We start from the raw sequence: 27,866 nt of genomic DNA on the forward strand, positions 1-27,866 counted from the left end.
TTGAAAAAACACAAGCTTTGATGAAATACAAATACACAGGTATATGGAATTCCCGAGGCTAATTGCTGGTAACTGCACCGACTGGAGTTTTTGGTAACTGTTGTTGTTGTTTGTTCTTCTTTAACACACATACTTTCCTGTCTAACTTTGAACCTCTGCCATCCCAGCAGAGATGTTTTTCTGGGATGCAGCACAGCAGGATGTGACTTGTGTCAGTGTCAGATAGAGGGAAACGAGGGAACCTGCAGCTGATGATCGCTGTCAGTCTCCGAAAATCAACACACTGTTTTCCACCACATGAGCATCCCACCACCCTTCCTTGGGTTCTTCTACAGAAATGTTTAAAAGAATGTTAAAGGGAAGGTTTGTCCAGCAGGTTTCATCTCATTATGAAGTGCACTGCAGGATGAAGACTTAATTTAGAGAGAGACCTGTGAAAACTATTTGGAAAGTCTCATATGTCACAACCAACAACAATATTAGCCACTAATATTTGGTAATACACTTCATCACTGTTTTCCAAGCAACTGTCAACAGACTACTAAAGATGCAATCAACTCACAATCTGTCATTTACTGTAAAACTGGCTTTTCTTCATTTATTTTTCATACAGTGATATTTCATGTTAAGCTTTCTGCAATAAAAAAGAACTGTAATCTTCCTTTTCCACATTATCCCTGAGGCAGCTTCCTGCAACGCACGTTCTCGTATTGGGGGCCCCACCCCGATATCCACACACTTCCTGTTTCCTTTGTTCTTGGGCTTTGGTCCTGTCATCACTTCTGATAGTGTGTAATTCCCTGACCCCACCACACCAGTACTAATACCCCACAGCCATCCTAACAAAAAGCCATTCAGACTTGGTCGTGGCTGCTTTTCATTCTCACCGGCCAAGAACACATCTCTGACATTTAACAGCCATGGCAAGGGCTTGTTTCAGTGCATGCCTCATTTGCAGTTTTGCCATTCCTGTGTTGCTTTTCAATCCAAGTCAACTCCAAGGTAAGTTTCTTTTTTTTTTTTTTTTTTTTTTACTTTTGTGATCATTTTTCATTTTTAAGATCCTAAGTGAATGTTATATTCTTATGTCTAATTGTGCTGAACTTTTTATAGAAAATATGAATATGAATTATTGCTGGCAAAAGAAATGCATATTCAATATATCTTAAAATGATTTGACTATAATCAATAAGGATGTCACTTAGTATATTCTTTGGTTTTTAGAAATATAATCTGAACCCTTTCCCTGTTTGCCTGCCATTTCTCTTCAGTTTACCCAAAAGATAGCCGAGTTTCAGGGGTGTTTGAGGTTGCATTTGGATCATTGCCAAATAAGGTCTCCTATGCCTTCAACGCCTCACAAGCCAGAGAGGTGTGCCAGTTTCTGAATGTTACCATAGCCTCAAAAGCACAAGTCTTAGAGGCACACAGGAATGGGTTGGAGACATGCAGGTATGTTCTGCTCGTACATATGAGAAGTTCTATAGTATGACACAGTAGTAATGACACTAGGCAGGTGCAAGTCTTACTTAACACCTGAACAATTCCACTAAAACTGTAGTCTTACATATGGGATCCATTTTTATCATATTTCATGTCGAATATTATGACAGCATCCCATTCTAATTACTGTATGGGTGCCTTAAAAGAAAGCAAAAAATATGCACTTGAAGAAATAACAGCTTGTGAGGAAAAGATGGAGAATCAACACCTAAACAGTACTGTCACACTTGTGTATTTCTGACAGGTACGGTTGGATTGACGAACAAATTGCAGTCATCCCTCGCATAAAGCCAAGCCAGGGGTGTGGTCAAAATCAAGTCGGGGTCATTCCTTGGAGAACACCCGTCACCAAACTCTTTGACGTCTTTTGCTTCAACGCAACAGGTACCGGAACTTACTTCGTCTGATTAGGTCAATGAATTCACCTGAGAATTTTTCTGTGGGTCTGACAGGTCACAACACTGAGTCATCTGATCAAAGCTGGCAAAGGACTTAACGAAAAACACAACATGAAAAATGATGCGTTGTTCCACAGGATATCCTCTGCAGTTTTTCACCGGATGCAAACCGGATTTGTGTATGTCATAATGCAGCTCTTGGAATGCTGACAAAATCAAAACCTTATGACTTTATGCTGTCATATAAACTGGAAGCACATCGACAGTTGTGCAGAGGGGCAGGGAAAAGGAAGCTATGGCTCTGGAAACATCCTTCATTGGTTTCCTAAATGATCCCCTGGGTAGTGTGTGAAAGTTCTGTGAGAAAAATGAAAAGGTTTGTCAAAAGTAATTTGCCAGAAAATAAAAACACTAGTAGAATTATTAAAAAATCAACAAACGTGATATAGGATTATAAATAAAAATGACTGGTATGAGATATTGATCTGCAATCAGCAAATTCTTTGGCATTAATCTCATTTTTTCATTAATTTGCATTTTATATCCCTGTTTTCTTCTCTCATTAGATTTGGAGATGCAGCCGAATGTCACGACTACCAATGTACCTACAACCACTAAAAAAGTACTTACAGCATCCTCAACACCTTCTCCCACTGTTACCCTGCTCCTCCAATCAACGCATTCAACACAGTCAAGCTCTGACTCTCCTTCTCCCACACCGGCCCACCCTGACCTGTCTCTACGTCCCCAGCTCAAGAGCATCACAGAGTTTTCTTTTGGAGGTTTGACATCCTTAGCCTTGAATGTTCTCATCAGTACTGCAGCCTTCTATCCTTGCACGTCTTCTTTTCATCTATGACTTAATTCATTCGGAGATGACACAACACGTTATGCAACTGCAATCTTTATTTAAATGTATTTAAATGTTTCAGTGGTACCAACGGCGCTACTTGTCACCGCTGTGATGCTCCTTCTACTGTCTGCATTTGCTGCACTTTGGATCAACAGAAAGTGAGTGCTTTCCAGGTCTTTGTTTATGCCATAGGACCATGACACACTATTGTGAACCACTGTAATTACATACTAGGTGAATTTCCTAACCTTCATTTCAAGTTGACTTAAAGCAATCAAACACAATTTCCAATATGTTTACACAATATATGGATATTGGCACACAGGAATATAATAAGTATTTAACAAAGAGCCCTTTACTAAAAGTGTAAGTAAATGCATTTTAAGGACAAATAACACAATTACAAGCTTGCTAATGTTCAGTTTGGTAATTATGTGCAATAATTTTACTGTTATGACATGTTTCTGTTTTGTCTCCCTATGTCCAACTAAAAAGAAGCAGCATCCCGTTCTGGAAAAGGAAACAAAAGAAAGAGGGTGATGAGGAGGTGTGGAAAAGCTCATGTGAGAAAGAGCTGAATGAACACCAGACAGAGGATGTGGAAGCTGGGAGCAAGAACAATTCTTCATAAGAAGAGCTTTATATGAATCACTATTATTATTATTATTTCTTCTACATCATGTCTGTGTCTAGTGTGGAACATGAATCTTAAGTGCAATGCAATGAAATGCGAATGCAATGGCTTTAACGGGAAAATAACCATTATCAGTCAAAAGCATTCCAAAATGGGGTTTTATTTGTATTGTATGCTTCACCGCAGTATATGGGCATGTTATGCAGTTACAGTAACCAAGTGTATGTATTTATTCTGTGACCTGAGCTTTGTGCCTCCATAATACCTTCCGGTCAATGTTTATAATTATAAAACTAATAAGTTAAATGCTGAAATATTTAAATATCTGAATTGTAAATAGTTAATGAAGTATATGTTCATGTTCCTTTGTGCCTTTAATAACTGGGCTTATTGCAAACTACCCAGAGGACTGTTTGATGGCTTACATTAAACCTATTTTTCTTATTAAATAACACAGTGGACCTTTTTTTAACACAGGTGCTACCATCTATATTGTTAGAGTCAGCAGTAGCACACTCCTCTATTTTAGTGAAGTAGAAACTGTAGTAGGACAGTGTCTGGGGCTGTGCCCAATGTCATGTTCACATTCTGAATGAGGGCGGCTGAGCGTGAAGCACCGACAGTAAATTAATAAAGCATATGCATTTGGCATGTCGTATGAATAGCTACCTATGAGATAAACACTAAACACTTTGAGCAGCAGAGAGTCTGTCTAGAGACTTAATCTCTATTTGCATATTTATGCAATAAGAAAATCCCACAGCAAAGAATATCTACTACCATTTTGGACAGTTTCTTTATTATTGCTAAATGTATCAGCGGATAGGACACATCTACAGATATCTTAATGTGTTTTTACAGTGTTGAAAATGGGTGCATGGCACGTTTCCTTTTCGAGTGTGTGAACTGTTAAATTATGTGATATTTTGCTGAAACAGGACAGCCGGGAATCTCCGTACCTGTGTAACCAGATGGTATCTTGGTAGCGATGTTGTACATTGCTTTGTTCAATGCGCTCAGGTTTTAGCCTTTTTTTTGCAAACCACTGCGTGTAAATTCACAGTATAAGCAAAAACTTTTAACGTGTACTTGGAGACGAGGGCCGCAAAAAGGGTTACAAGTGAAACCCACTGCCCCGGGTACAGTTTGAGACGTCATATAACAGCGACAAGTGATAGGAAGCTAGCGTTTGTTTATCGAGCTTCCAAGCTAGTTACGTTTGTCACCCATACACAAATACTATCGTCGAGACTTTTTAAATGTTCAGTGCAAAGATGGCAGTATTTCTGAACACTTCATAATGGCACACAAATCTGGTAAGATGACTAAGAAAAAAGACATGACATGATTAGCCATATTTGATTTAGTTTGCTAACTAGCTAAGGCCTCCCTCGAAGTTATTTTTTTGCGTAGCTAGCTAGTTAGCCAGCAAGAATCCGTGATGTTCTGGGTCTCAAAACAGCGTTTAATGTATTATTAGCTAACGTCTAAGTTGCTAGTTGACGTTAGTTAACAATACATCAGTAGGTAACAAGTGTGGTCTACGTTGTTTACTGTTCTAAGTAGCTTACTGCCAAGGTAGTTAGCTACCTAGCTGTTTTGCAGGAAGCTATTGATACCGATATTGTTGAAATATGAATGACATAACAGGTAGCAACTGTTGTCGTGACATATATGCCTAGCTTAGCTCGGTACATAAATTACCGAACCAGGTATATAAGATTGTCTATAGTTAGCCACTTTGCTAGCTTGTGGTCTGTCTGGTTAGTTACGTTACTAGCCAGTTAGCTAGGTAACTAATTACTTTAGCTACCTTGCTAAGTCAAACATTATATTTAATATTCTTACCCATTTAGTTAGCTAGCGTACATTTACCAACAAGGTTGACTAGCAATTCTACAACGTTATTTTTCTGATCTACCCACAAATTTTAGCTAGCTGCATATCCATGTACAAAATAGCTAAGTGTACATGTATGTGCGTTGTAGGCAATATTGTGTTCATATAAAACAAAGGTGTCGATTGTTGTTTGAACAGTGGTTCCTGTGCTGAATGATATCAGACCTTCCTGGATAGGAGCTCTCTGAACGGAGACAGAATGGGTCAGCAGCTCTCCAGTCAAACGCAAACGGTCATTAACAGACTGCCGGAGAAGGTGGTGAAACACGCAGGGCTGGTGCGGGAGAGCGGCTACCTCACCTACGACGAGTTCCTGGGAAGGCTAGCAGAACTAAACGACGTGTAAGGGTCTCACGCACTACAGTGTCATCAAAAAGAGCACCTTTGTTTGGTGACAGACAAGCGAGAGAATCCTTTGTGTGCTTGCTTATGTTTTTGAATAATTTATAGATGTCGTGAAGTGGGAGGACGTGTTAACTAGATTGATGTCATCCCAATCATTGAATGCTATTTAATATGCACAGTAGATTTAGAATTGTTTGTATTGTCCGTACATTTCCCTCCCTGTCTGTCTTTTCCCCCCATAATATCCAGAACTGCAAAACTGGCAGCTGGACAACAGAAGCATCTGCTTTTTGAAGTCCAACCAGGCACAGACACGTCTGCTCTTTGGAAAGTTGCTGTGCGAATAGTTTGTACGAAAGTGAGTGGGAAGGTTTCAAATTGAAAAAATAGCATTATTTAAAAGAATATTTGGCTATGATTCTAAATGATTAGTGGTAGGTCGTTTTGGATTATTCCATGCAATTGATTCATTGTTCGCTTTGCTTTCAGGAACAATACCAATTTATAAGTCCCTGTATTTTTGGCAAAGTTGTTTGTGTTGTGTTCTGATCAGTTACAGATTTGTGCATTTGCGTGACTATTCTAGAAGTCTCAAGAGTTTTTTTTGTTCAAAGACTATACTTCTGTTGTGGCAGATCAACAAAGAGGATGGCATGGTTGAGGCCTCACGCATTATGAACCTGTACCAGTTCATTCAACTGTACAAGGACATCACCAGCCAGGCGGCAGAGGTGCTGGCAGCAGAGGGCGCCACCGAGGGGCCCTCGGGGCAGCTGTCCTCGGTGGACTCCTGCCAGGCCAGCATGTGGATGGGCAGGTAATCCACCTTTGTCTGTCTGAAGCATGAAAACCAGTACGTGTTTTAGCATTCATCTGGTGCTGGTTCTTTTTTCTTTTTCCAGTTTCTTTGGCGTCTGTAAGCATGTGACTGTGGCCACTGCCTCCCATCACATGCCCCCAGAACTAACTTAAGTGTGATGGACTCGGTTGATCTAGATTATATGGGAGTCAGTTCCTGCATACATATAGGAAGAACGTTTTTTTCTTCCTCAGCACATACAGGAATGCAACTATCATTTCCTGTGCATAGCAGTTGAGCCATTTCAGGTTTTATAAGAATCAGGTTAGTGTAATGGGGGGAAGTTGCCCATTGGTGGCTTTTACTGACCGCACTAACATCCTGAATAATGAGCCTGGAATGTCTCCAACTGCAACGTGTCTGAAAGGCTGTTTCATTAGTTATGTATATTTGCTTAATTTCTAAGATGGAAATTTTCACCAATCTGGTTGTTTTCATAAAATGAAATTGGGCATCAGATGATTATGTAGCTGTGACTGGAGTCAAAATTTCTTATGAATGATTACGAACTCTAAAAATATCACAACAAAACAAGAAACCCTGTGAAGATTATTGCAAAAAAGAAACACTGTCTCAAAGTAGTTATTGATTGGATAAATCAAGAATAGAAGAACTGATTTGACCCCATGCACAGTCACAGAAATGTCAGTGGTTTAAAAAAAAAAAAAAAAATGGTTGCACTTTCGCACTCTGAAATAAGACAGCGCTGTGTCGCCTGTGTTGGTGCAGGGTGAAGCAGCTGACAGATGAGGAGGAATGCTGCATCTGCATGGATGGGAAAGCCGACCTCATCCTGCCCTGTGCCCACAGCTTCTGTCAGAAGTGCATCGACAAATGGTGAGGGTCGTCACCAAGGACGAGTACATTTCACGATACGTTTTCAGGCTTCAGTGCTGGACCCCTTAAGTGGGCAATTTTCCAGGTTTTCCCTTCTCTGTCAACATTTTATGTTTTTATTTGCCTCCGTAATGGTAAAAATATACACTGCACACAGGGTTCAATTTGAAGGGAAAGGAAGTTGGAGGAATTTTCCCCTGTGATTGGTGCTTATGTTACTACCTGTTGGGGTTTATGCCTTCCCCTGTCATTGCTAATATTTGCGTGACATTTGAATTAAGGAAGCAGAACTGAAACCCTGAAATCTAAATATGCAATTTAGATCTGGTTTCACGCTAAGCAGTCCAAGAGGCTTGCTAGCAAGGCCTCAGCATCAGAAAGGCGTCAGGACAGGATGAGAATTGCACAAATATAGTGCAAGTGGAAAACGCATATGGAAAAAGGTAGTGCAACAGTGACAAGAAGTGGAGTCCTGGATCGACATGAAAAAAATCGTCATACTGAGCTGTTTTGCGCCACTACGAAAAGCTGCACAGCAGGTACATATTAGCCAACAATCTACCTACATGACATGCTGGATGTTCAGCAGCAATTTTCAAGCAGAAAACCAACAGATCGGACGCTGACTGTATGTATTTGCTTCGACAGGAGTGACCGTAGTCGGAACTGCCCCATTTGCCGCTTGCAGGTGACTGCGGCCAACGAGTCTTGGGTCATGTCTGACGCCCCTACCGAAGAGGACATAGCGAGTTACATTCTTAACCTCGCCGATGAGGCGGGCCACCCACACAGACCTTAAGCTTAGCTAGGGATACTAATCATTTAAATGTTTTGCAAATGCAGTGATCAGTTATGTTTTTTGGGTACAGCTGACAGTGGTAGTCTTTTCAAAGTGCAAAATCAGTTTTTTCAAAACAATTTCAGTGAAAGAAATCTGAGTCAGGGTTATGACCCAGCATTTCACGAAAGTGTGTAAGTTGCAGATACACGTCTGTTAAAATGTTCATCAAAAGTATTGATTGTGCTTTTAGGTTAAGTTCACCGTTTAACGATTAGGTGAAGACAACCAAAAAAAGGATTCTGTTCAAAAATGTGTACAATAATACATTTACAGTTTTACAGGCTACTGAATTTAATAACTATTAACTTAAAATTCTTAACTTAAAACAGTTGCGCTTTGTTTTATAAAGAATGATTAAATTGTTAAAGCTGTTAAAGTCGGCACCTTAAACCTGGATATGCTTCTCTTTTGAGACAGTTTGTCTTTTTGATCTTTTACTGTGACAGCTTGCTCACAAGCAATAGCACTACTGATAGATTTCTTGTAGTTCTCATCTTGAATCACTCAGTTATTCTATTCTCAGAAGATATTTTTATTTCTTAGATTTTGTTTTCTGACTGTGAAATCATAATGACTTTGCACTATACTGACCAAAAATGGCATTTATGAGGACAAATGGATTTAGTTTCTGTGGTTCAGGAGCTGACCATTTGCTGTTAGGGGCAAACTCATCAGATTTGAGACAAACGTTTTTAAAATATCGGCTAACCTGTCATGAAGTACACAATGCTCTGTGTGGATGTGGACTGGAGAAATGGGGCAGCTAGCCACATCAGAAGTAATGTGATCCTTAATTCAGGCATGCTATAGGCCTGCTCAATTTTAATAATAGTAAATCATGCCTCAGTTCCGTTTTGAAAGAGCCAGTGAAAAAGAATCTGCAGTTACAGCACTGAGGATTAGGTCAGCTTTTCAACACATTCCTTGTATCAGAATCTTCTTGAATCAGTCACTTTAATTTTTAATCAGTACTTGCTTCATTAAAAAACCTGTGGTTTTTCTGGGTAAGAAGTTTTTGTCAGCCATTTTAAAATGACATGGGGATGTGTTTAAATAAAATGAATGGGGTTGACCAAAGTCACTGCCGAAAAAGGATTTCCTTTGGTTTTCATATTTTATAAAGGAATCAGAAGATTCAGAAATAGTACCACTGCTGTGGTGTGACTTTTTTTGTTTGCTTTTCTTCTTTGCATGGAATATTTACAGAAATTGATTACTCAGAACTTCATTTCAATTATTAAATTTTTAATAGTCTGATAATAAAATAACTGAATGCCTATAGAAGCAAAGTGGTAACTTAGTAGCTTCACACCAAGTTTATTTATTTAGATTAATTACAGTTTCTCGATATGAACAAAGTCAGAAGGTTGTCTTTCTTGTGCTGTTTACTTTAAAATAGAATTTGGAATGCATATTTAGGTCATATTTCATGATTTGACCAAACATTATTATATTTTAGATTCAGAAGGAGTTCTTAAGTGAAGGTTTAGGGTTAGGTTCTTCTCTAAATAAACAATTAGAATTTTTGAAATTTGTCTTAATTGGTGATTTCACCCACTGTTCTCTCACTCTTAATTCCTTAAAAACTTTAATTCCTTTCCATCTAATGCTCTGTTTCTATCTTTCAGGAGACAAAACTTGGTGTTGGTTTGGTTAGGTATTTTGGTTTACACTATTGATATAGTAAAGATATTTTCATATTTCAACTTATTGCTGTACATGCTATGACCATATGTATGAATACAGTATTTTTTTCTGAATAGAAAACTAACCAGAATTTAAAAATTATATCTATATACATTTTTAAAAAATAAAAGTAAAGACACTGAACGACTCTGCACTGTAATGTACATTTTCTTAATTTAAGACCTAAATAGACTCTGAAGATTGTCCTCTTGGTCACAAGTGAAAAGGTGTAACTTGCTCTTTGGATTTTCAGTAAATCTGTTGACAATACAGTGGACATGTGTGGCCTCTAGGTGGCTCTGTTGTTAAGGCAGTCACCCAGAATCTCAGAATTCTCATCTCAGAATTTTGATTGGCAGCATGTTTTATTGAGCTTGTAGAACAATAAAGAGAAATTAATGTATACAAATGTTTGATTATTCATGGTCTTTTCCCTAACACAGAGCTTTGAAAGTAGGCAATAAACCACACACATTTGTTAATGTAGATCGTTTTTCAGTAAGTATGAATGTATTTGAAGGTTTTAATGTCTCAGATTTGTTCATTTGCTGTAAGGAGTCTTACTGGATTAGTAAATTCTGTTACAGAAAAGGATTTCCTTTTGTCATCGGCATTACTAAGGCAATTCAATAATGGATCATCATAAATGTGTTCTCTCAGTAGTCATGAGGCAGGACCCCTTTTTCTTAGAAAAGTTTATTTCCAGGAAGAAATCAAACGTTCTCTTTTTCTCAACAGAAATACACACATTCAGAGAAAGTAAAGACAGTCTTTCTAGAGCTTGAACAGTAGAGGTATGTGACTCAAAAATGGCCAAGGGCAGTGAAGGGGTGGATGAGTTTGTGCTTGTAAACCCCTTTTATAATGTAAAGCAATATGTTTTTCCTTCACATACTATATTAGAAGACACCTTAACAGTATTGTAATATTGTATACAAAAAGTCCTGTAATGCTTCCTCATTAGAAAAACATTTGCACCTCTCATCAAAATAATAAATCTTACCCTCAGAAGTACCAGTTTAATCTAAAAATAATAAAAATAATAATTAAAAAAAACAACTACTGAAAAACTACTGTGCTACTTTGCAATGGTCAATTGAGTGTTGCTACACCCAGTTTACATTACAGAACACATGGGAAAATCATGCAAAGCTCACAGTGGAAAAGGCAGCGGTGTGTGCACAGTTGACATCGCTGCTCTGGCAGCGCTATCCCAAATATTCGCTTATGTGTCCTTTGGTGTATGCGGAACATGCCGTAACTGACAACGGTGGAAATGTACCAGACCTGGTACATTGTTTTGTGTACATTACTCAAAAGCAGGGTTCCATTCTCCGGCTTGCTCATGTTGTCAAGCCCCTGTGGCGACATTAAAATGAGGCGATTCACACCTCAGCCCTCTTTTTAGAGGGTTGTGTAAAAAGGGAGGGAAGAATGTCCTTTTCTCACAGTAAAAACCATGTTTTCGGCTCATGCATCCACTGGGCATCTCGCCCCAGATGAAACATCACAGACATGAAGTTATACCGGCCAGGATCGTAAAACTGTTCTTTCTGTTTTGCTTAAGGTCGATCTTCTACGACATTCTACAAGTTTCCATCAGAAACTCGCACGTCTGATTCCTGTTTCCCTACTGTGCATAAACACACTGGTATACTTTCACAGGGTTTACAGTTACAGAGGGAGTGTCCCTCACCACACGCACTTCTAGAACAATCCTAACCATGGTTTCACGTGACAGCGCAGGAGGCACGGCAAGTGTGACAGCTTGGCAGTTTGGCCTTCCGTTGCATGGCAACTCTTAACCTTGTTCACTCCAGGTTTGAGGACAAAGCCTAAAAAAACAATATTTTTTTAAGGTAGAGAGAAAAGCCAAGTTTGGCCCCTTAGGCGCATTTACTCTCAGAAATCTACAGAAACAAAAAGAAGGAAAAAAATCAAACATGGGCCATAATTCTTAAAAGTCATCATCCATCTATCCAGTATGCAGTATTAATGGTATATGTTTCATGTACACACATAGTAAGCTGTTTTGCATGCAGGCAAACCATTTTTATGTAACTCCGCCCCCTACAAGCGGTGGAAGTGAGTCTACAGCTCTTGAAGGTTGTAAGTGATATTTCCTTGTAAAATCACAGAGACAGGTGTTCCATGCATTAGTGCAATTACTGGCCTGCATTTCAGAGGCACCTAGAGTGGGTCTGTGAAAAACAAAATGCAGGGCAAGAGTATGGTTGGATTTAGCAAGCCTTGTGGACCATGAATGGACATGGTATGTGCTTGTTACTCTGCATTCAACAAAATCCTTTCCCTGGGGTGATATACTTACTGACTTTTTTTTTCCAGAAGTTGCAACAGCCGACTAGGTACATGTCAAAAACAATAACTGGAATATGGACCACTGATTGTTTTCCCACAGATCAGCTCTAGGTGTGCTTATCTTCCCCCTGCGCTAAGCGCGAGGCATTCACTGCGCTTGTGAGGCTATGGCCTCGGACTTGACAGCGTCCACCAGGAAGCTGAGCTCGTTGCACAGGGTCTCGTGTCTGTAGGCCATGCGGATCTGGGCCACGTTGGTCCGCCTAATGTCATTCCCTTCCGGCCCGTCCTTCAGATAGTTCACCCCCAGGAAGTGCTTCTTCTCCTGCAGAGGGTCCAATGGAGTCATTTCAAGCTTAAACATTCCAATCTGTGGTATTTATTTAACTGTTTACTTACAACAGCACTGCAAGAGTCTTAGAAGTGAGTAATATAATTTTTTCAGCACGTTGATGGGGGCACGTTAAGTGGGGGCGGACAGTGGTGATGTGTACCTGGTGGGACAGGCCGCTTTGAAGAACGCTGTTCCTGGCAATCTCGCACACGTCACAGGTGCTCAGCTTCCACAGCTGTGCTGCAATGGCATACTCCTCCATTAGCGCCTCCTGCAGGACAAATATGAGCATTGCATTCATACCCAGCTCACAACCATTATGCTTCAGCTCCACCACGTCTCTGCTCACAACATCATTTGTGTGCACAACCTGCTTATGGTCACTGGTCTAAATGTTAATGATCCATCTCATTCGGTTTAGATGCTTTTGGTCCATTCAGATAAAGACTTGTGATTCTTCTGAGCAATACAAATGCAAACCATGTCTACGGATTACTAGGGAGCTAGTGAAAGGCCTGAACTCATCTTTGATAAATTCAGCGTTTTGAATTTGCATGGTTGTGCGCAGGACAGCCTTCCTCCTTTCTCCAATTGAGATTGTGCTGTCAACAGAAGGCATGCCAAATCCTTGGTTTGCAGTGTGTTGTGAGTGTTTCTCACCTTGGTGTAGTGGAACTGCATGGGGTCGTCAGTGGACAGGGACACACACAGCCCCTTGTGCAGGAACTCTCTCAGAGGGTTCTTGGAATATTCCAGAAATAGGCTGTTGTTGCTAAGCGGGGACATGGCAATGGGCACCTGCGCCAGGTAGTACAGGTACTGCAGCACAGGGCTCTGAGAACACACAGACATGCCAAACACAGTTGTCAAAACAACACCTGCTTCAAGTACCTTCTTCATCATTAACATGTAGTAGAGATGTTGAGCACTCAGTGTCTTTAGTCCAAGCAGTTAACTGCTATTTTTGTTTCACATGCAAGACATTCATAGCTTGATGTCTTTATACAAACATGCTGATGGCGGACTGTGTGTTTAAAAAGCTGTCTAGAGCTGCTAGGAATTGTGAAGCAAAGCTGTTGCACTCAGTATCCCACATTCACTGCATTGTCTAGGTGGCTGTTCTGTGGGGCTCAGCCTCTTGTTTCTGAGTTAAGCATTGCCTTTTTTGGCTCTGAACCCGCAGACTCAGGAAGAGGCACTCTGCTGGCACACATCCAACATGCCGTGCCCTCACCAGCCCGAGCTGGAGCACAGGGCTGCCGTACCTTCTTCAGGTTTAGGCCGTGGGAGATGTTGTCAGCGGTGAGGAAGGCAGAGACCAGGTGGGTGATGGAGCCGGCCTCGCCACAGTGCGGACGGAACTGGAAGGTGTTGAGGCCGCGCTCTCTGCCAGAAACCGGAAACGGACACGGTGTGAACAACCCCCCCCCTCACGCGAAGAGCAGCGATACAAAGGAACACTCCCAGCACACCCAACACAACAGCAGTGTTGCAAACAAGTAATTCAAGTTGTACCAGGGTGTGTGCTCTTCTGGAGGTGCAATTATTGCACCTCCAGAAGAGCACAAAGGTACCTTTCACCCTTGTGCAATTATGAACTTATACTAAGCCCATTGAAGCAACAGGTTTTAATATAAATATTGCCACACGCGTTCCTTATTTAGCATGGGTGTAACTGTTTCCTGATGGCTACACTCTCTGTAATGGAATTTTCTGGCTTGAATGCATTCCAAAGAATGGTGATAGCATCGGTCACTTACTTCCGGAGATTGTTGAGCACCATGATGTTTGCGTACATGTGGAAGAGGTAGTAGCTGTAGGGCGGGTTGTCATCCGTGGTCCACTCCTCGGGTTTGGGGCTTTTATAAGAGAACATGTGGTCACTGTGCTTGGACTCATCATCCACACTGTCGAACCCAGTCACCTGCACAGGGAGAACGCAATGAACATGGGAGGAGGGGAGGGTGAGGCTCAAAAAGCTAGCACAAACCTGTGTTAGCTCAAAAAGCTAGCACAAACCTGTGTTAGCTCAAAAAGCTAGCACAAACCTGTGTTAGCTCAAAAAGCCGGCGCAAACCTGTCTTATTTGACAAAGCTAGCACAAACCTGTCTTCGTTTAAACAGTGAATCACTGGTATCTGGTATGCCGTCTGCACAGAATGATAGGAATAAGTAGGCAAGGTCCACAAAGTGAAGTCAGAGCTGGGTTTTAAAAGCTGTAAGTTCCTCATTAAAGTGGCGTTGTAGATTTCTGAAACATCCTCTGTGACTTCCTCACTGTTGCACATTTTGTTTTTTAGCAGATTTCTCTCTGATAGTCTTTGACAGTTTTTCCCTGTCTGATCTGCAAATTCAGCCATGCATGAAAACGCCGTCTGTACTCACATATTTCAGAAAGACATGGAGCTCCTTGTGCTTTTGGGGATTCACTGTGGCCTCAAAGAGAGGGAGGAAAATGTTCTCTAACATCTTGGCGAAGTTCGGTATCAACTTCCTTGACTTGAAAATATCACTGAAAGAAATCAACATTTTTTTTCTTCGGTCAAAGTCACAAAACCCATATCTGAAAATACATACCCTTTGTTTCAGTTTTTGTCAGCATGGTAGTGCAACTTCTGTCCATTTACACTGTGGATTTGAACCTCAGTATCAGTATAAACACAATTTTTCTGGGAACTGTTAGAATCTTTAGTGGGACAATCACTGAATACCAAAGAATTAACAGCTTAGAATAATGGTTTCTAAACTCGGTCCTGGGAAACCCCTGTGTATTATGGCTTCTGTACTCGCTGAGGTTGCATTTCCTAAAGCGTAATGAGCTCTTGATTTTAAATCTGATTTAGCTATTTACTGTGATCTGCCCTGTAAGATCATGTCATGTGAAAAACAGATATCGGTGCCATGAAGAAGAATGCACATGCCACATTTATTGAAGCACTTGTTCATCAGTCAGATGAGTTCTCTGATACCTAATGCGTTCATGTTTTGTAATCTACTCTGAGGCAATTCCATTGAAAAGGGGATTATGCAGAGTACGATCTGAGCCTGAGACTGAGGCAGATTCTTCATAAGAACAGCACGGCTTAATATTTTTCGCTATTATTATTTCATTTAGCAGATGGCCTTATCCAGTGCAAATTACTATGCATGTAATGGCTTTAATGGGAACATCACTCCCTTCAGAGAAAAGTACTCAGAAGGGGGTTTTATTGGTATTGTACACTTCACTGCAGTGCATGGGCATTTTATACAGTTACAGTAACCAAGTACACCTTCCAGTCAATGTTTGCAGTTTAAACTGTTAATCATAAGTTAAATGATAAAATATTTAAACACTTAGTAAGCTAAAAATATAACTTCATGTGGCTGTTATAACAGGGATAATTACGGACTACCTATTTGACTGTTCGATGGCTTACATCCTGTTTTTCTCTCTTACAAAACAATATGGTGGTCCATTTGTGGCCAAATCTGTTCCACAGACCTAATCATAGATTTAGTTACAGACAGGAAAGTGGACAAATTATAAGTCTCAGGGGTAAATGTGGAATCACACAGGAGTCTTAAATGTTGAAAATGTGAACACCTGCTTAATGAAGCTTAACCTCAGCATGTCCGACACAAAGCAAATAGTACTGAGCCAGACCTATATTCTGTCAAAACCAGTCTAAAGCCAAAATCATAGAGGCACCTCAGTTTGGGGGTCAAACGTCTTGATTGATTGGTTAGAGCTAAAACCAGCAGGGACAGGACAATGATAGAGTGGTTCAAGTCTGGGAAGCCCTGGCTTAGAGGATTTTTACAGATTTAGAATGCGGCAGTATCCAGGCAATCACCACTCCACTGGACTGAAGCACTTACTATATCCTGGGCACCTGGATGATCCACTGCATATTGGGAGAGTGCACTTTGTGCAGGATGAACCACTGGGACAGGCTCTCCCACTCTTCTGGGGACCTCCCGTATATGGACAGTCGAGGCTCGGCGTGCTGGTACTTGCTCTCCTCCAGGTCATGGGCTACCTCCTGCCACAAGCGTAGAGACATAGAGAAATGAATAAATTATCCGCTTTTGCAAGCTGCGCTGTTTGCTCTGTGTTTGTTGATGTTATCAGATGAAGCACAAGGCAGCTATGTTTAGTTTTACATTCTGTGTTGACTCTGAGTATCTGTTGTGTCTCCAAAGTTAGAGGTGCGTTAAGAAGATCCATGACAAGAATATATCATGAGTCTTGATTTGCATACCATTACATCTATTATTTGTATCGTAGGTTCTCTATTTTATGTGACCTTTGCATACCATGTTGTCTTTAACCCCCACGGACCAGATGTACTGTATCATCTGCTGAATATGTCACTCAAAATTGTTACAACTGCTGACCAGGGCAACCTGATTTTGCAAGCTAACGGAACAGGCACTCTGTTTTGAGTCATGTTAGCCATGTTTGACACGGTCTGTTTGCTGAATGATAGTGTACCTTAATGATCCGTGCAAAGTATTCCCCTTTGATGTAGTTGTCTGTTTTCAGATAGATCTCCCTGAGTTCACTGGCTCCCACTGGGTTGTACTTGGAGTTAAACTTGTCAAACCGGTGAAATGTTTGTCTGCCCTACAAAGAGAGAGAAACAGAATTTCGAACTTTAGCTCAAGAAAACATCATAGCCATTGGGACTGTTTTGCAAAGCCCGTAACGTTGTCCTTGAAAAGGTGAGATATACAAGAAGACAGGTAATTAATCTAGCCCAATGAATTGATATTGAGAGGCTTGTTTTCTCTTACAGCATGTACATCCAGGGAGTCCACAGTGAGGTCGTAGGGGTCCATGTTCAAGTTTTCAAACACCTGCTTGAGGGTCAGCTTCTTCCCCCCTTTCTCCAAGACAGTCCGGTGGGCGTCTGTCTTGTAGGTGTCCTGGATGAAGCGCAGCAGGTGCTTCTGGTTCATGCAAGCAGCAGCGTGGATGTGAGTGTCCACCTAAGGAGAAGAAAAGAAACACAGGATTAATAATTCATCTTTTAAGCACCGCAAATGACCAAAACATTCAGGATAGAATATGTTCAGAGAGAAAATAAGCCTGTCTTTCCTGAGGGAAACAAATTCTGTGTGAAATTCTGTTTTGAAGATTATCTTCAATCATAAAATTAAGATCACTGATCCTGTACATTCATAGGCTACAACCAAGATCTGTCCTTATGTGTGCAGAAGTGAATATCCACATGTGCCTTATAGTGAATCTCAAATGCATGTTTTTCGCTGGAAGATAACTGAGAAACTTTTTTGTGAAATACTCAGTGAGCCTTGAGAGGTGAGAAAGGGAGAAGACTACCTCACTTGTTCTAGACAGGAGTAGGCAAAGAATGAATAAACCAGTTAGGAGGCCACTAGAAGGGAGATGGTAAGGACCACATGAGGTGCTGCTGACTACAGAGACATCGGTATGTGTCACAGATACCGTAGGGGAGCCAAGGTGGAGGCATTTGTCCCAGATTAAGCCCGTGAAAGTAGGTTCTCAACAGGAGCCCGACTCTCTCGACCCTGAGGCCAGTTGAGACCAAGACAGGGCTAGAGACAGAGAGATACTGGATTGCCATCCTGTGCTGCACAAAGAAAATATCCTTATGTTTCACCGAAGATTATCATTTACCTTCCTGACATTGTAGAAATCTCGGTGTGGTACGCTCTTCAGTTCTTTCAGCTCTGCCATTTCATTGAGCATCTCATGCAGATAAAACTTGGATCCCAGGAAGTTGAGACGTCTGTGGCAGTAGGTCTTCCTACAAAAAAGGTAAAAGGGCGTACTCAGTTTCAGTGTTACAAACAATCCTGTATAAAAAATTCTAGATTAATTTTAGTCCATTGCTGTTTAAGACCTAAATTCAAGCAGTAAGCGGAGTTGTGGTTACAGAAGGCACTCCTCATGGGATGGCGCTGTTGTGCTACCAAGTGAAGACCGAACAAAAAATTCTCTTTGACAAAATGCTGCGCTCTGTCCTCCCAGCATGTCATTCCATAACACAAAGGCGCCACATTCGTGGCTCCTGTTTGTATTCTGACTCTACAGCTGCTCAGGTGAGACGCCAGAGCTCACGTGGGCCCGTCGGCGATCATGGCGAGGACATGGCTGAGGTCGATGGCAAAGGTCTCCAGGTCGGGATAGGGCAGGCTGCGGGGCTGCTGCAGCTTCACGGCCTCAGCGTTGTCGAACACATAGATGATGCCATCTTTCATCCTCAGCTCATAGTTGAGGTCCTCTGGGATGTCCTCCATGCTGAAGGGGTCCTCCCCCTCCCGGGGACGGGGGCAGATGTCTGTGTGGAGAAGGAAGGGGAACAGCATCCATGGCCTGTTTAGTAACGTCACAGAGCATTGACCATGCAACCACCTGTTTCAGAGTTAATACTTTACCATGGGCTTCTTTATTTCGGCCTTAACCATATAGTGGACACTCCTCTGCTGACTCTTCCAGTGCTACTCAATTCTTCCATCAACATTAAAGTTCAGCTGTTCATTCTAAACATGTTTATGCAATCCACAATAACTCCCTCCTTTTTTACTTCACTATCACATGATTACTCACTCTTTTACAAGGTATCAGAAAACAAGACCTCAGATTTGCATATGAGATTGCATGAATCATAATTCTGCATGAGTAGTATTTAACACATGTAAATCACATGTAAAGGGTTGGCCACATAAATTGCTAGAGGCATATAGAACTTCTACACACAGTGCCACATTTTTATAAACCAAATAAAGTTTTTGAAGTAGCACTAATTTTGGATGATGTCAGATGTGCTCAGACGCTTTCAAAATGTTTTGCTCTCTGGTCTGTTTGGATGGTCATGTGGTCATAGGCAGGAATTGTGTTGGCTCAAGGCTTATTTCATTGCTCACAGTACCTGGAAGAATTTCATCCTCTTCCCTCCACTTTTCATTTTCAGTGCTCCGTAAGAACTGGGCCGTGGTCCTGGGGAAGCGATGGTATGCCAGCTTGGAGTATTTCTCTCGAATGAACAGTGCTTTTAGCAGGCTTTTCGCGGCCTGTTCATAGTCCTCAACTGTGATCTTGGAGAAAAACAAGACCACAGACCGTCAGTAATCCCTATCACAACCATCCAACAGCTTTGAGAGGAGCTACTTCATTTAACACTTTGCTTCGGTTTGTCCGATGATGGATTACCTAACCATTCTGGCACATGGGCTATCATGATATGTCTCTCACTTTTGGCCTTTGCCGTGTTGCTCTGGATTCTTCAGCAGGTACAGTATGTTGAGCTCCAAATATTCCCTGACCTAAATTTAACCTTCTGTTGAGCGGCAGGCGTCTGACTGACAGCTGTTTTGTGTTGCCTGTTGCTGTGCCGCGCTGGAGCGCATGTAAATGACTCAGGACAGCTGCAGGGGCAGTGTTTCAGTGCTGCGTGCACGGCTCTCACCCCAGCGCAGTAATCGCCGCTGATGGTGACCCTCTGATACTCCGGGAAATTGTCCGGGAGGGAAGGGCAGGTTGAGGCAGGCGAGAGAAGAGGGGACACCACGGACAAGGCCCAGTCTGCGCTGACTGGGATCTGCAAGGACATGGACTGAGACCGGATCAACCTAAAACTCTTCTTCCTAGAAAACAATGGAGAAGCAGTGTGTACAACTTAAGTTGATCATTCCATTCTGCTCTGGTTAGGAAATATTTCAGTATCAATATTTTACAGAGCTGAGAAAACCATAGTCAACAGAGGCAAAGGCCAGGGCTGAGGACTGGTAGAGCTAACGGGCTGTACAAGATGGAGCGTACCTCTTGGCGGTTTCCTCAGATTGCTGCTCTGCCAGTTCCTTCAGCAGCTCGTGCTCCTTGGCCTGGTTCAGGCCGATGGGGCAGTCCTCAGGGACGGTGAACATGGAGAGTGCATTCTTGTTATCCTCCTCCTTCAGCGCTGAGGCGTACACCTTCTCCGCTATCAGGCGCACCTCCTCGTCCACCTCGCTCAAGGAGATCTTGGGAAACTGCCGTGGCATGTCTGAGGGGACACAGTTGACATTGTGTCCATAGAGCTTGCAGACCAGGTACAGCTAATTGGAGATAAAGTACATGTGCCGTATTGGATAAGTAGAAGATTAAATCATAATTTTAACAAAAAAAAGTTTAGTTGCGATTTAAATTTTTAATTCTGTGGTTCCCAAGTGGCTCAGTCAGTTACGGCACTTGTTCTGAACACAGACTGAGCCCTACATCTTAGCTTCAAGCCCAGCTGTGCCATCTACTGACAATGCCAACGAGCCCATAGTGGTAGAGCAAACTGGCCTGTTTGGTAGGTTGCCCCCCCCCCCCCCCCCCCCCCCCCCCCCCCTTGCACCTTTCTATAGTAAATGCACAGCACAGTGGGCCTTGTAGTGTGGAAAATAGTCACAATGTGCGCGTATTCACCTCAAACCATGCTGCTGGTGGGATAAGCCTAATGGACAATACACCTTCATAAACATGCTGGGTAAAAATAAAGAGCAAAATGCAGACAATAATAATGATTAGATTCGTGTCTATATGTGGGTCTGCTCGGGACACGATATTTTAAAGATCAGGACACTGCACATGAGATGAAATGCAACGCCAGTTGTCAATCTCAGTTTCACCATTCGCAGATTCAAAGATTTCCACGGCAACCGCGGCAGGTCTGTACTACGTAGACCTACTTGTAGTTTTAACGCTCCTGAGCGTCCGAGACTGCAGTTAAATTTTAAGATCGAATGAAAGTTGAAATGCTCGATTGGCTCAAATGTGGGCAGAGTGCAACATCACTGGGTGGCCTTATAAGTATAAAAACGACAGATTGACAATCTGTCCTCCAACGGACCCCTGTTTTGTTTTACCTGTGGCAATACCTGTGTGCCCGCATGGTTTGAGTGCAGCTGGCAAGCCATGTAACAAGCTGACTCACGAGCTAACTTGTCTGTTTCAGCCTAATTTTGGCAGTCGTTTAAATGTAAGTTACCTAAGATCGCTAAAGTTAATAGACCGTTATGTAAGACTCTGTCTTGTCCTAATTCTACGAAACAAACACGAGACGCATCAAAGAGATAATGTCGCTTCTCATTTCGCGCTGCCTCCGTCGGTTTGTCCCTTCAGTTTCTCAAAAGGTTGCGATCGCTTTCTGTATCTAGACGCTGTGGAAAGTTCTCGACGCTACGCTACATGAACGACAGCCGAATGGCGAGGTGTTGACCAGACTTTTTAAACCACGAAACCGAGACTGCGATAAGAGGGAAGGCTAAGAAGCTAAACGTGAGTTGATTCTCTATTTCTTTATTTTCGAGTGTGGTACTTAAAAATCAACAGGTTTTATGTATTTTAACAGTAGTGTGGATGGTGAACTAGCAGACAACAGCTAGTGTTTGATAATGGGCCTGCGCCCATTTTTCCCCTTTTGCTTTAACTAAGCTGTTTTATTATTATCAGGCTATTTTTAGTTATTCAGCTTTTCAGCACCTCGAAATTGCTGATTTATAATTTGCATGAACATGTCTCACAGTCTTGCCTCAGGATTACCTCACTGCCATAGTCATGGTAGTTCAAGTCTGAACTTTTGACGCTGTATTTTATTCATATATCTCACATCAGGTTAAATGTATTTTAATTTGAATGAATGAATGTAATGTAATTTTCATAAAAAAAACTCACACCTGATCTGTTGAATAACAGTGCTGCTAGGTAAATATATGTACTGCAAAGTTAGGTGGGGCAACAGGTTTAAGTTTCGCAACACTGCTTAAATCATAACAGTAAACATGTCCTCAGGTGATCATTGCCTCATCTTATAGTATGTGCCCAGCCCCAGTGTCTTAGTCATATTACAGTGCCCTTGCCAGAAGGGTTAGTTACACTCCTGACCTGCAGAGTTATGGCCTCTCATGTGGAAGTCTTGACACAAGACAGTAAGCAACAGCGTACAAGGCGGTAACTGTAGGAAACGCTTAGCTATGACCTGGATTGAGAGGTTGTTTTGTTCTGTCTCTCCTGCTGCGTCTGATTGGCAGGATGCAGGAGGCAGGGCAGGACAACATGTGCAGTGAATGGTCCTTCAAGCAGCAAATGAGCCCTTGTTCCTATGGTACCATGTTAGGTAGCAGAGTATAAGAAAACACAGTGAAGCGTTTCACACAGATTGAGTTAGTGAGTAATGAGGCCAGTCCCTACACACCCTTATTTTGTCTCTGTCTGGATTTGAAAAAATCCAGTTTCCTTTGGCAACTTGGCATATTAAAACTGCCACTGATGTAAACACAATATGAAGATACAGTCTGGCCCAGCGACGGTGCATAATATTGGACTGGTGATAACTTGCTTGTGCCCCTCTGTTGCTTTTAGAATAGATCAGACTTCGGTTTCTCTGTCAATTTGCAGGGAAGATTTAGCTGGTCAGTTATTGTTGTTTATTTACCATTTTAATCCCAGTTTCGTGTTTCTTTTGGCTGTTTGGAGACCCTGTCTCAACATTCCCATGACCTTGACTCAGAAAATTTTCCTTCCATTTGTTTATTTGTTCCCATTTCACTCAAGCTTGGCAGTGGCAGCCAGGGCATTTGCATGTCCGCTACCCCTACTGGCTTATGTAAATACCCGTTTACTTATTGAAATACTATTTTGAGTCACTGTTTAGTTGTCACCGCTTCCATATGCTTAGATAGCGCATGCCGTTTCCCAGTACATCTGTCAGAATCATAATTACTTACGTCACTTTGATCGCTGTGGTTATTAGTTTTGCTGTCCATATCACTTCTGTTGTGCTTGATAATTCTGAATGTCTGTGTACTGCAGAACAGAGCCAGGGCCGAATATCTGAGTCGTGGTTAGCAGGCCGTTTTTCATTTCTGGATGAGGAGCTTGCTTTGCTGCAGACAAGCTTTCGTGTAAGGACAGGAGGTCCTTCTACCAGATCAAGTGTCTGGATGCTGAGTGTTTTTTCTGCTGACTTTCTCCTGTTGACGCCTGTAAGCTGGGTCACCCCCAGCGCTTGTAACGCCCTGCGCTCGTTCGGATGCGGGCCATTCTCAACGGCCTCTCTGAGACAAATGTCAAGGCTCCTCTCCGCCCAGCCCTTCTAGGAAGGACTGCATTCCTAACGGGACTCTGTGGCATGCTTCTCACAACGTCAGGAACAGCTGTCTGCCTCACGTGGATGTTGCCCTAGCGCCGTTCCTGTCAACAGCTGACTGAGCGCAGTGTACAGAGCAAAATAAGTACAGGACGCCCCGAGCAGAATTTTGGTAAGATGATATAAGGCAAATATTGATTCAGTAATGGCTTCTCATGAATGATTTAGTCCCATTTCCTCCACAAAGAGAGCTGCAGCGTTGCCCCCACACACTCAGAGCTCATTCATTCCAAAGGCTGAAGTGCTGACTCACCGACTGTTATTGTTATTTTTTTTTTTTTTGTTTTTTGTTTTGTAGCAAAAAAACACACCAGAAAGCGCGTGCCTGAAAACAGAAGGCTGCCCCTTTACATTGTCCGCGGACTGAACTTTAACACTTTCCTCTTTAGTGAAAGAAACGGGGTTGATTTTACCATCCCTGCCCCTTCACCTGTCCATCCCAGCCGTGACCCGCGTGATTGTGTGGGTGAGACCCCCTCCCCATTGTCAGCAGTGACCCGCTGGAGCTTCTGCCCCAGAGCAGGCTGTCCCCCCTTACCTTCAGGAGTGGTCAGCGCCATGTCTGCGCGGGGGCTCAGTGTTCTGTAGGTCTCTCAGTGGCTAGTCGCGGCTGTGCGGTTCGTATCGGCTCCGGTCCCTCTTTGAGCCGCCAGCCACAGGCGAGCGTGTTTTTGCTTCCTTGAGTGTCCCTCTCTCTATTTTAAGAAGCCGACAGCATCACGTCGACAGAGCCACTAATCCTCACGGCATGTCACAACTGGCTGTCAACACGGGCGACGAGGACCCTCGCTAGCCCCCCGTGTGGCACCAGGAGGGGGGTTTTGTGTGCCGTACGCGCCCCCCCCACTCACCCCTTTCCGATTCTAGAAGGCTCATAAGTTACAGGTCAGCAGCCACAACTCCTCAGCTATATTTTTGGAGAGGGGGTGGGGTTAGCAAGTCTGTAGCCTGCAGCCACTCTGGACAAGGCATGACTGACACAGCATCAAGGAAGTATGGGTCAGTGTAGTACTGCCCTTCTGTGGGTGACCCGGTGGCCCCACCGCGGGGCTGTGTTCCGCCCGCAGCGCCCGCAAATCCCCTCTCTGACCTTAGCATCAGGATAATAAGGCGCATAGTATTACAGCTCAAAATAAATAATCCCACCGCAGTCATCTGGCTCTGCGAGAGGCTGCCTGTCACTCAGCAAATAAGTAATCATCCCCTGAAACCGATCTACCACCGCACTAGCTCCACGTCCCAGATTGGGAGGTGACACAGGGAGTCCTGCCTGCCGACTCATGCCGACGGAGCTTGACCTCCAGAGTGCACACGGTGCAAGCCGCAGGTTCTGGGAACGGCAAAACCGTGAAAGAGGCAGTCTGTTTACAGCACCCAGATAAGAGCTCCCTATTGACCCCACGTCAGTGCCCTGCAGTAAACACCAGCTGAAAGTCTTTTACCTGATTCGTCAGGAATTGAGCCCTCTGCCTTGGTGCTGCGGAGGTCCGGAGTGACCCAGGGGTGGACCTGCGGGGGGCTTTATTTGTTTCTTTTTTTATTGTCAAGCCGTGTCTACCGGCCCTTCCCCTTGATCCCTGTGGAACAACTGCGCTGGCTCCGGTTACCCTGGAGAGAAACCCGACTCCGCCTCAGATTGCAGATACCTGTCCAGCCCCCTCCAAAACAGGCCGCCGGTTGCTACTCTCCCTCTCTCTCTCTCTTGCTCCAACAAGTCGCAGGCGTGCTGCACAATGCTAACAGTTTCTCATTGGGTGATCGCCGCTGTTATTTTTACCTGCCTTATTGAGGTCAGCCAATAACTCACACCACGACGTTTAATCATGCACAACAGAAAGTGGCGCAGCCTCCCCCAAACTACCCCCCCACCCGCTCCCTCCAACCCCACCCCTCTGCTCCTCCGAGCCTGTGAACCGAAGAAGAAAAAGAGTTCCTCCACCACCAAGCCGACTTTCCTTCATTGATCCGCCAGGCAGGGTGGAATAGATCAGATGGCTGGGCGCTTTCAGGAGCCGTGCGCTGAATCGCATTACAGGAGATTAATGCTGGGACATACAGACCTGAGTGTTATTCATAGCGCGGTGATGCAGTAATGATACTGGGGGGATTGAGCCCCAGGATCAGACACATCTGTCGTCAGAGGACTCCCAAGGCTCAAGGCTGCATTCCTCTCAAAGTGTGGTGCATACACAGAGGGCTTGGCCTTGTGATCTCTTGCCCCTTTTCAAAAACAATAGAAGAGGTGATAAGTAGCTTCCATTAGAAGGGGCTGCTTGAGTGAGAGGCAGCCATTAGACCATAGAGGGACTGGAGTGTATGCAGACAGGTAAAACAGGTTTCCTCTGTATGCCTGCTTAAGGGAAATTGTTTCTGTGATCAACCACACCCTCTGTTCTTCAGTGCGGTGTGCAGGACACGCTCAACATTCATGGATTAGCAACCAGCTTGTTCAGAAATTCATGCCAGGTAGCACTACCTGTTCCCGACCTCTGTGTGTTTTCAGGTTGCAAAGCGACCCCCGCTCTAATTTTACATATTAAATGCGTTTATAGCATTGCTGCATCAACATACTTATGAATCATTTACTCATTGCATGATTATGCTGTGTTTTATTCTGAGAAGGTGCTTGTTTTGTGTCAGGAACAAATCTCATTTGTGCACTGGTCTTTAGTAGTGGTACAGTACAGTATGTTTGGATTTCCCATCTAGTCTGCACAGTTAACGCCCAGAAATGTAAAGAATGCACCCTTGGCTAAGTGAGCCCGGCCTTTTTATTTTAGACTTCTCTGAGTGTGTTCCAGCCAGTCACTAAGCAGGAAGGAGAAAAGCCACTTATCACCTTGGCCAACCTACTGCTGGGGAGGAGCTTATCAAGATTCCTGCAGACACCAACTTGTCTGCTGCCCTACTTGCGATTGCATGTTTTTGTGCATGAGAAATTTGTTGCTGATTGCGGTGACGTTTGCATGTGTTTTTTGGTCATATTAGGATGAGGCATGCACGTAACCACATGGGAATTTGTTTCCACGTGTGATCCCGCGAGGGATCGATTTGCAATGAATGACATTTGCAGAACTGAGCCAGGTACTATAAACCACACTACAGTGCTAATGTGGCACTTCTTTGCAGACACTGTCTGAATTTTGTTCCTCCTTCACACCTATTTTTTTTGTCATGATGAAACGACTGTTTCTGAAGTTCCTGAAACAACTGAACTGCAAGATAAGAGTGCTGAAAACCACAGAACACAGATTACAGCTCATGTAAGCAAATTTTCCCTCTGTCTCATGCATAACTCCTGATGTTACCACGAGTACAGTGTGCTCTGTCCACTGCCCCCCCCCCAAAACTCGGTCTGTCACATCTTACAGAGGAACAATGACCATCACTGCAGGATTGCATCTGGTTCACGTCAGCGGGTTTATTTTTAAGCAGCCCCTGTTAAAGTGATCACCCAGCACTCCGTTTATGGATCCACTCCATGGTGGAGTTTGACTGCATCTGGGGGTCACCACATTGACACACTCAGCCCTCTCTGTTTAGTCCGACTTCTGAACTCAAGAGAGAAGTAAAAACACCAAGACAAAGCAGCCTAACTGTACATTTCCTGCAACAGATGTTACACCAGCTGTTTGAACCACACCCCACTTGCCCAAAAGTTCTGCCGGACGTGTCGAGACAAAGTTTGCCCTCTCAGGTCGGTCACTCGAACCAGTCGGTGTACTTTTCCGTTGTCATGACTACCGCGACTCCCTCTGCCCCCAGGTTAGCATTTGACCGCAGTGAGACATAGAGAGGCCTGCCTGTGCCGCCGATACAGTGATGCAGAGTGAATATGTGCTTACCCTTTCCCAAGCAGGGGGTGGACTGCTGTTTGAAGAGGGGAGTCTCTCTTCGCCTCATCCTTCTCAGTACCGTAGCCTGTTGGTGCTGTTGGACGGTAAAAAGAAAAATCACTCAGCAGAAGGACGACTGACGAGCTTGAGGACAGTGCTGGAGGTGTGAGGACGTCTGTAGCATGCAGGGTTTCAGCAGGTGAGCTCCTGTGAAAGTGGGAGACCCTGGCAAGTGGGAGGCTTATGTACCGGGATGTACACATGAGCCGTCACACAGCGGTGGCGGAGTCAAAAACAGGAAGGAGAGGCATTGCACCCCAGCCTTCTTATTTGCATAACTGTAGCCCGGACCCTGCGCCGCGCTTCACGTTTTCACGTCTC

At 43.3% G+C, this 27,866-nt stretch overlaps 3 protein-coding genes across 4 annotated transcripts; 2 read left to right on the forward strand and 1 right to left on the reverse strand.

Annotated features, from left to right (window-relative positions):
* The first annotated feature begins 841 nt into the window (after nt 1-841).
* LOC118788152 (lymphatic vessel endothelial hyaluronic acid receptor 1-like) lies at nt 842-3,984 on the forward strand. Its single transcript, XM_036544042.1, has 6 exons — nt 842-1,002; nt 1,272-1,452; nt 1,748-1,887; nt 2,468-2,683; nt 2,834-2,912; nt 3,250-3,984. The coding sequence occupies exons 1-6, from the start codon at nt 921-923 to the stop codon at nt 3,383-3,385; spliced, it is 834 nt and encodes a 277-aa protein (XP_036399935.1). The 5' UTR covers nt 842-920; the 3' UTR covers nt 3,386-3,984.
* Nucleotides 3,985-4,533: 549 nt separating this feature from the next.
* rnf141 (ring finger protein 141) lies at nt 4,534-9,037 on the forward strand. Its single transcript, XM_036543858.1, has 6 exons — nt 4,534-4,704; nt 5,426-5,629; nt 5,882-5,990; nt 6,268-6,449; nt 7,221-7,328; nt 7,977-9,037. Exons 2-6 carry the CDS (start codon nt 5,487-5,489, stop codon nt 8,125-8,127), a joined length of 693 nt encoding a protein of 230 aa, XP_036399751.1. The 5' UTR covers nt 4,534-4,704; nt 5,426-5,486; the 3' UTR covers nt 8,128-9,037.
* A 2,828-nt stretch (nt 9,038-11,865) lies between these two features.
* On the reverse strand, nt 11,866-27,796 carry LOC118787767 (AMP deaminase 3-like). Of its 2 annotated transcripts, none has more exons than XM_036543425.1 (15): nt 27,495-27,796; nt 20,298-20,520; nt 19,945-20,122; nt 19,408-19,573; nt 18,597-18,816; nt 18,153-18,282; nt 17,288-17,482; nt 16,986-17,117; nt 16,370-16,533; nt 14,894-15,020; nt 14,269-14,432; nt 13,774-13,894; nt 13,169-13,342; nt 12,669-12,779; nt 11,866-12,499 (listed from the first exon to the last, which is right to left on the reverse strand). In XM_036543425.1, exons 1-15 carry the CDS (start codon nt 27,550-27,552, stop codon nt 12,323-12,325), a joined length of 2,340 nt encoding a protein of 779 aa, XP_036399318.1. In that variant the 5' UTR covers nt 27,553-27,796; the 3' UTR covers nt 11,866-12,322. The 2 variants fall into 2 exon arrangements, with proteins under 2 accessions (XP_036399318.1, XP_036399319.1); XM_036543426.1 differs by lacking the exon at nt 27,495-27,796 and adding an exon at nt 24,188-24,457.
* Between the last annotated feature and the right edge of the window lie 70 nt (nt 27,797-27,866).

This window comes from Megalops cyprinoides, chromosome 13 (assembly GCF_013368585.1).
Source record: "Megalops cyprinoides isolate fMegCyp1 chromosome 13, fMegCyp1.pri, whole genome shotgun sequence".
NCBI classification, from domain to species: domain Eukaryota; kingdom Metazoa; phylum Chordata; class Actinopteri; order Elopiformes; family Megalopidae; genus Megalops; species Megalops cyprinoides.

Coding starts and splice junctions, on each gene's coding strand:
- LOC118788152 (XM_036544042.1), top strand. CDS start 921: ATGGCAAGGGCTTGTTTCAGTGCATGCCTCATTTGCAGTTTTGCCATT. Junction 1,453..1,747: donor AATGGGTTGGAGACATGCAG/GTATGTTCTGCT, acceptor TATTTCTGACAG/GTACGGTTGGATTGACGAAC. Junction 2,684..2,833: donor CACAGAGTTTTCTTTTGGAG/GTTTGACATCCT, acceptor TAAATGTTTCAG/TGGTACCAACGGCGCTACTT.
- rnf141 (XM_036543858.1), top strand. CDS start 5,487: ATGGGTCAGCAGCTCTCCAGTCAAACGCAAACGGTCATTAACAGACTG. Junction 5,630..5,881: donor CTAGCAGAACTAAACGACGT/GTAAGGGTCTCA, acceptor CATAATATCCAG/AACTGCAAAACTGGCAGCTG. Junction 7,329..7,976: donor CAGAAGTGCATCGACAAATG/GTGAGGGTCGTC, acceptor TTGCTTCGACAG/GAGTGACCGTAGTCGGAACT.
- LOC118787767 (XM_036543425.1), bottom strand. CDS start 27,552: ATGAGGCGAAGAGAGACTCCCCTCTTCAAACAGCAGTCCACCCCCTGC. Junction 19,574..19,944: donor GCGGCGATTACTGCGCTGGG/GTGAGAGCCGTG, acceptor TTTTTCTCCAAG/ATCACAGTTGAGGACTATGA. Junction 12,500..12,668: donor AAAGCGGCCTGTCCCACCAG/GTACACATCACC, acceptor GACCCTCTGCAG/GAGAAGAAGCACTTCCTGGG.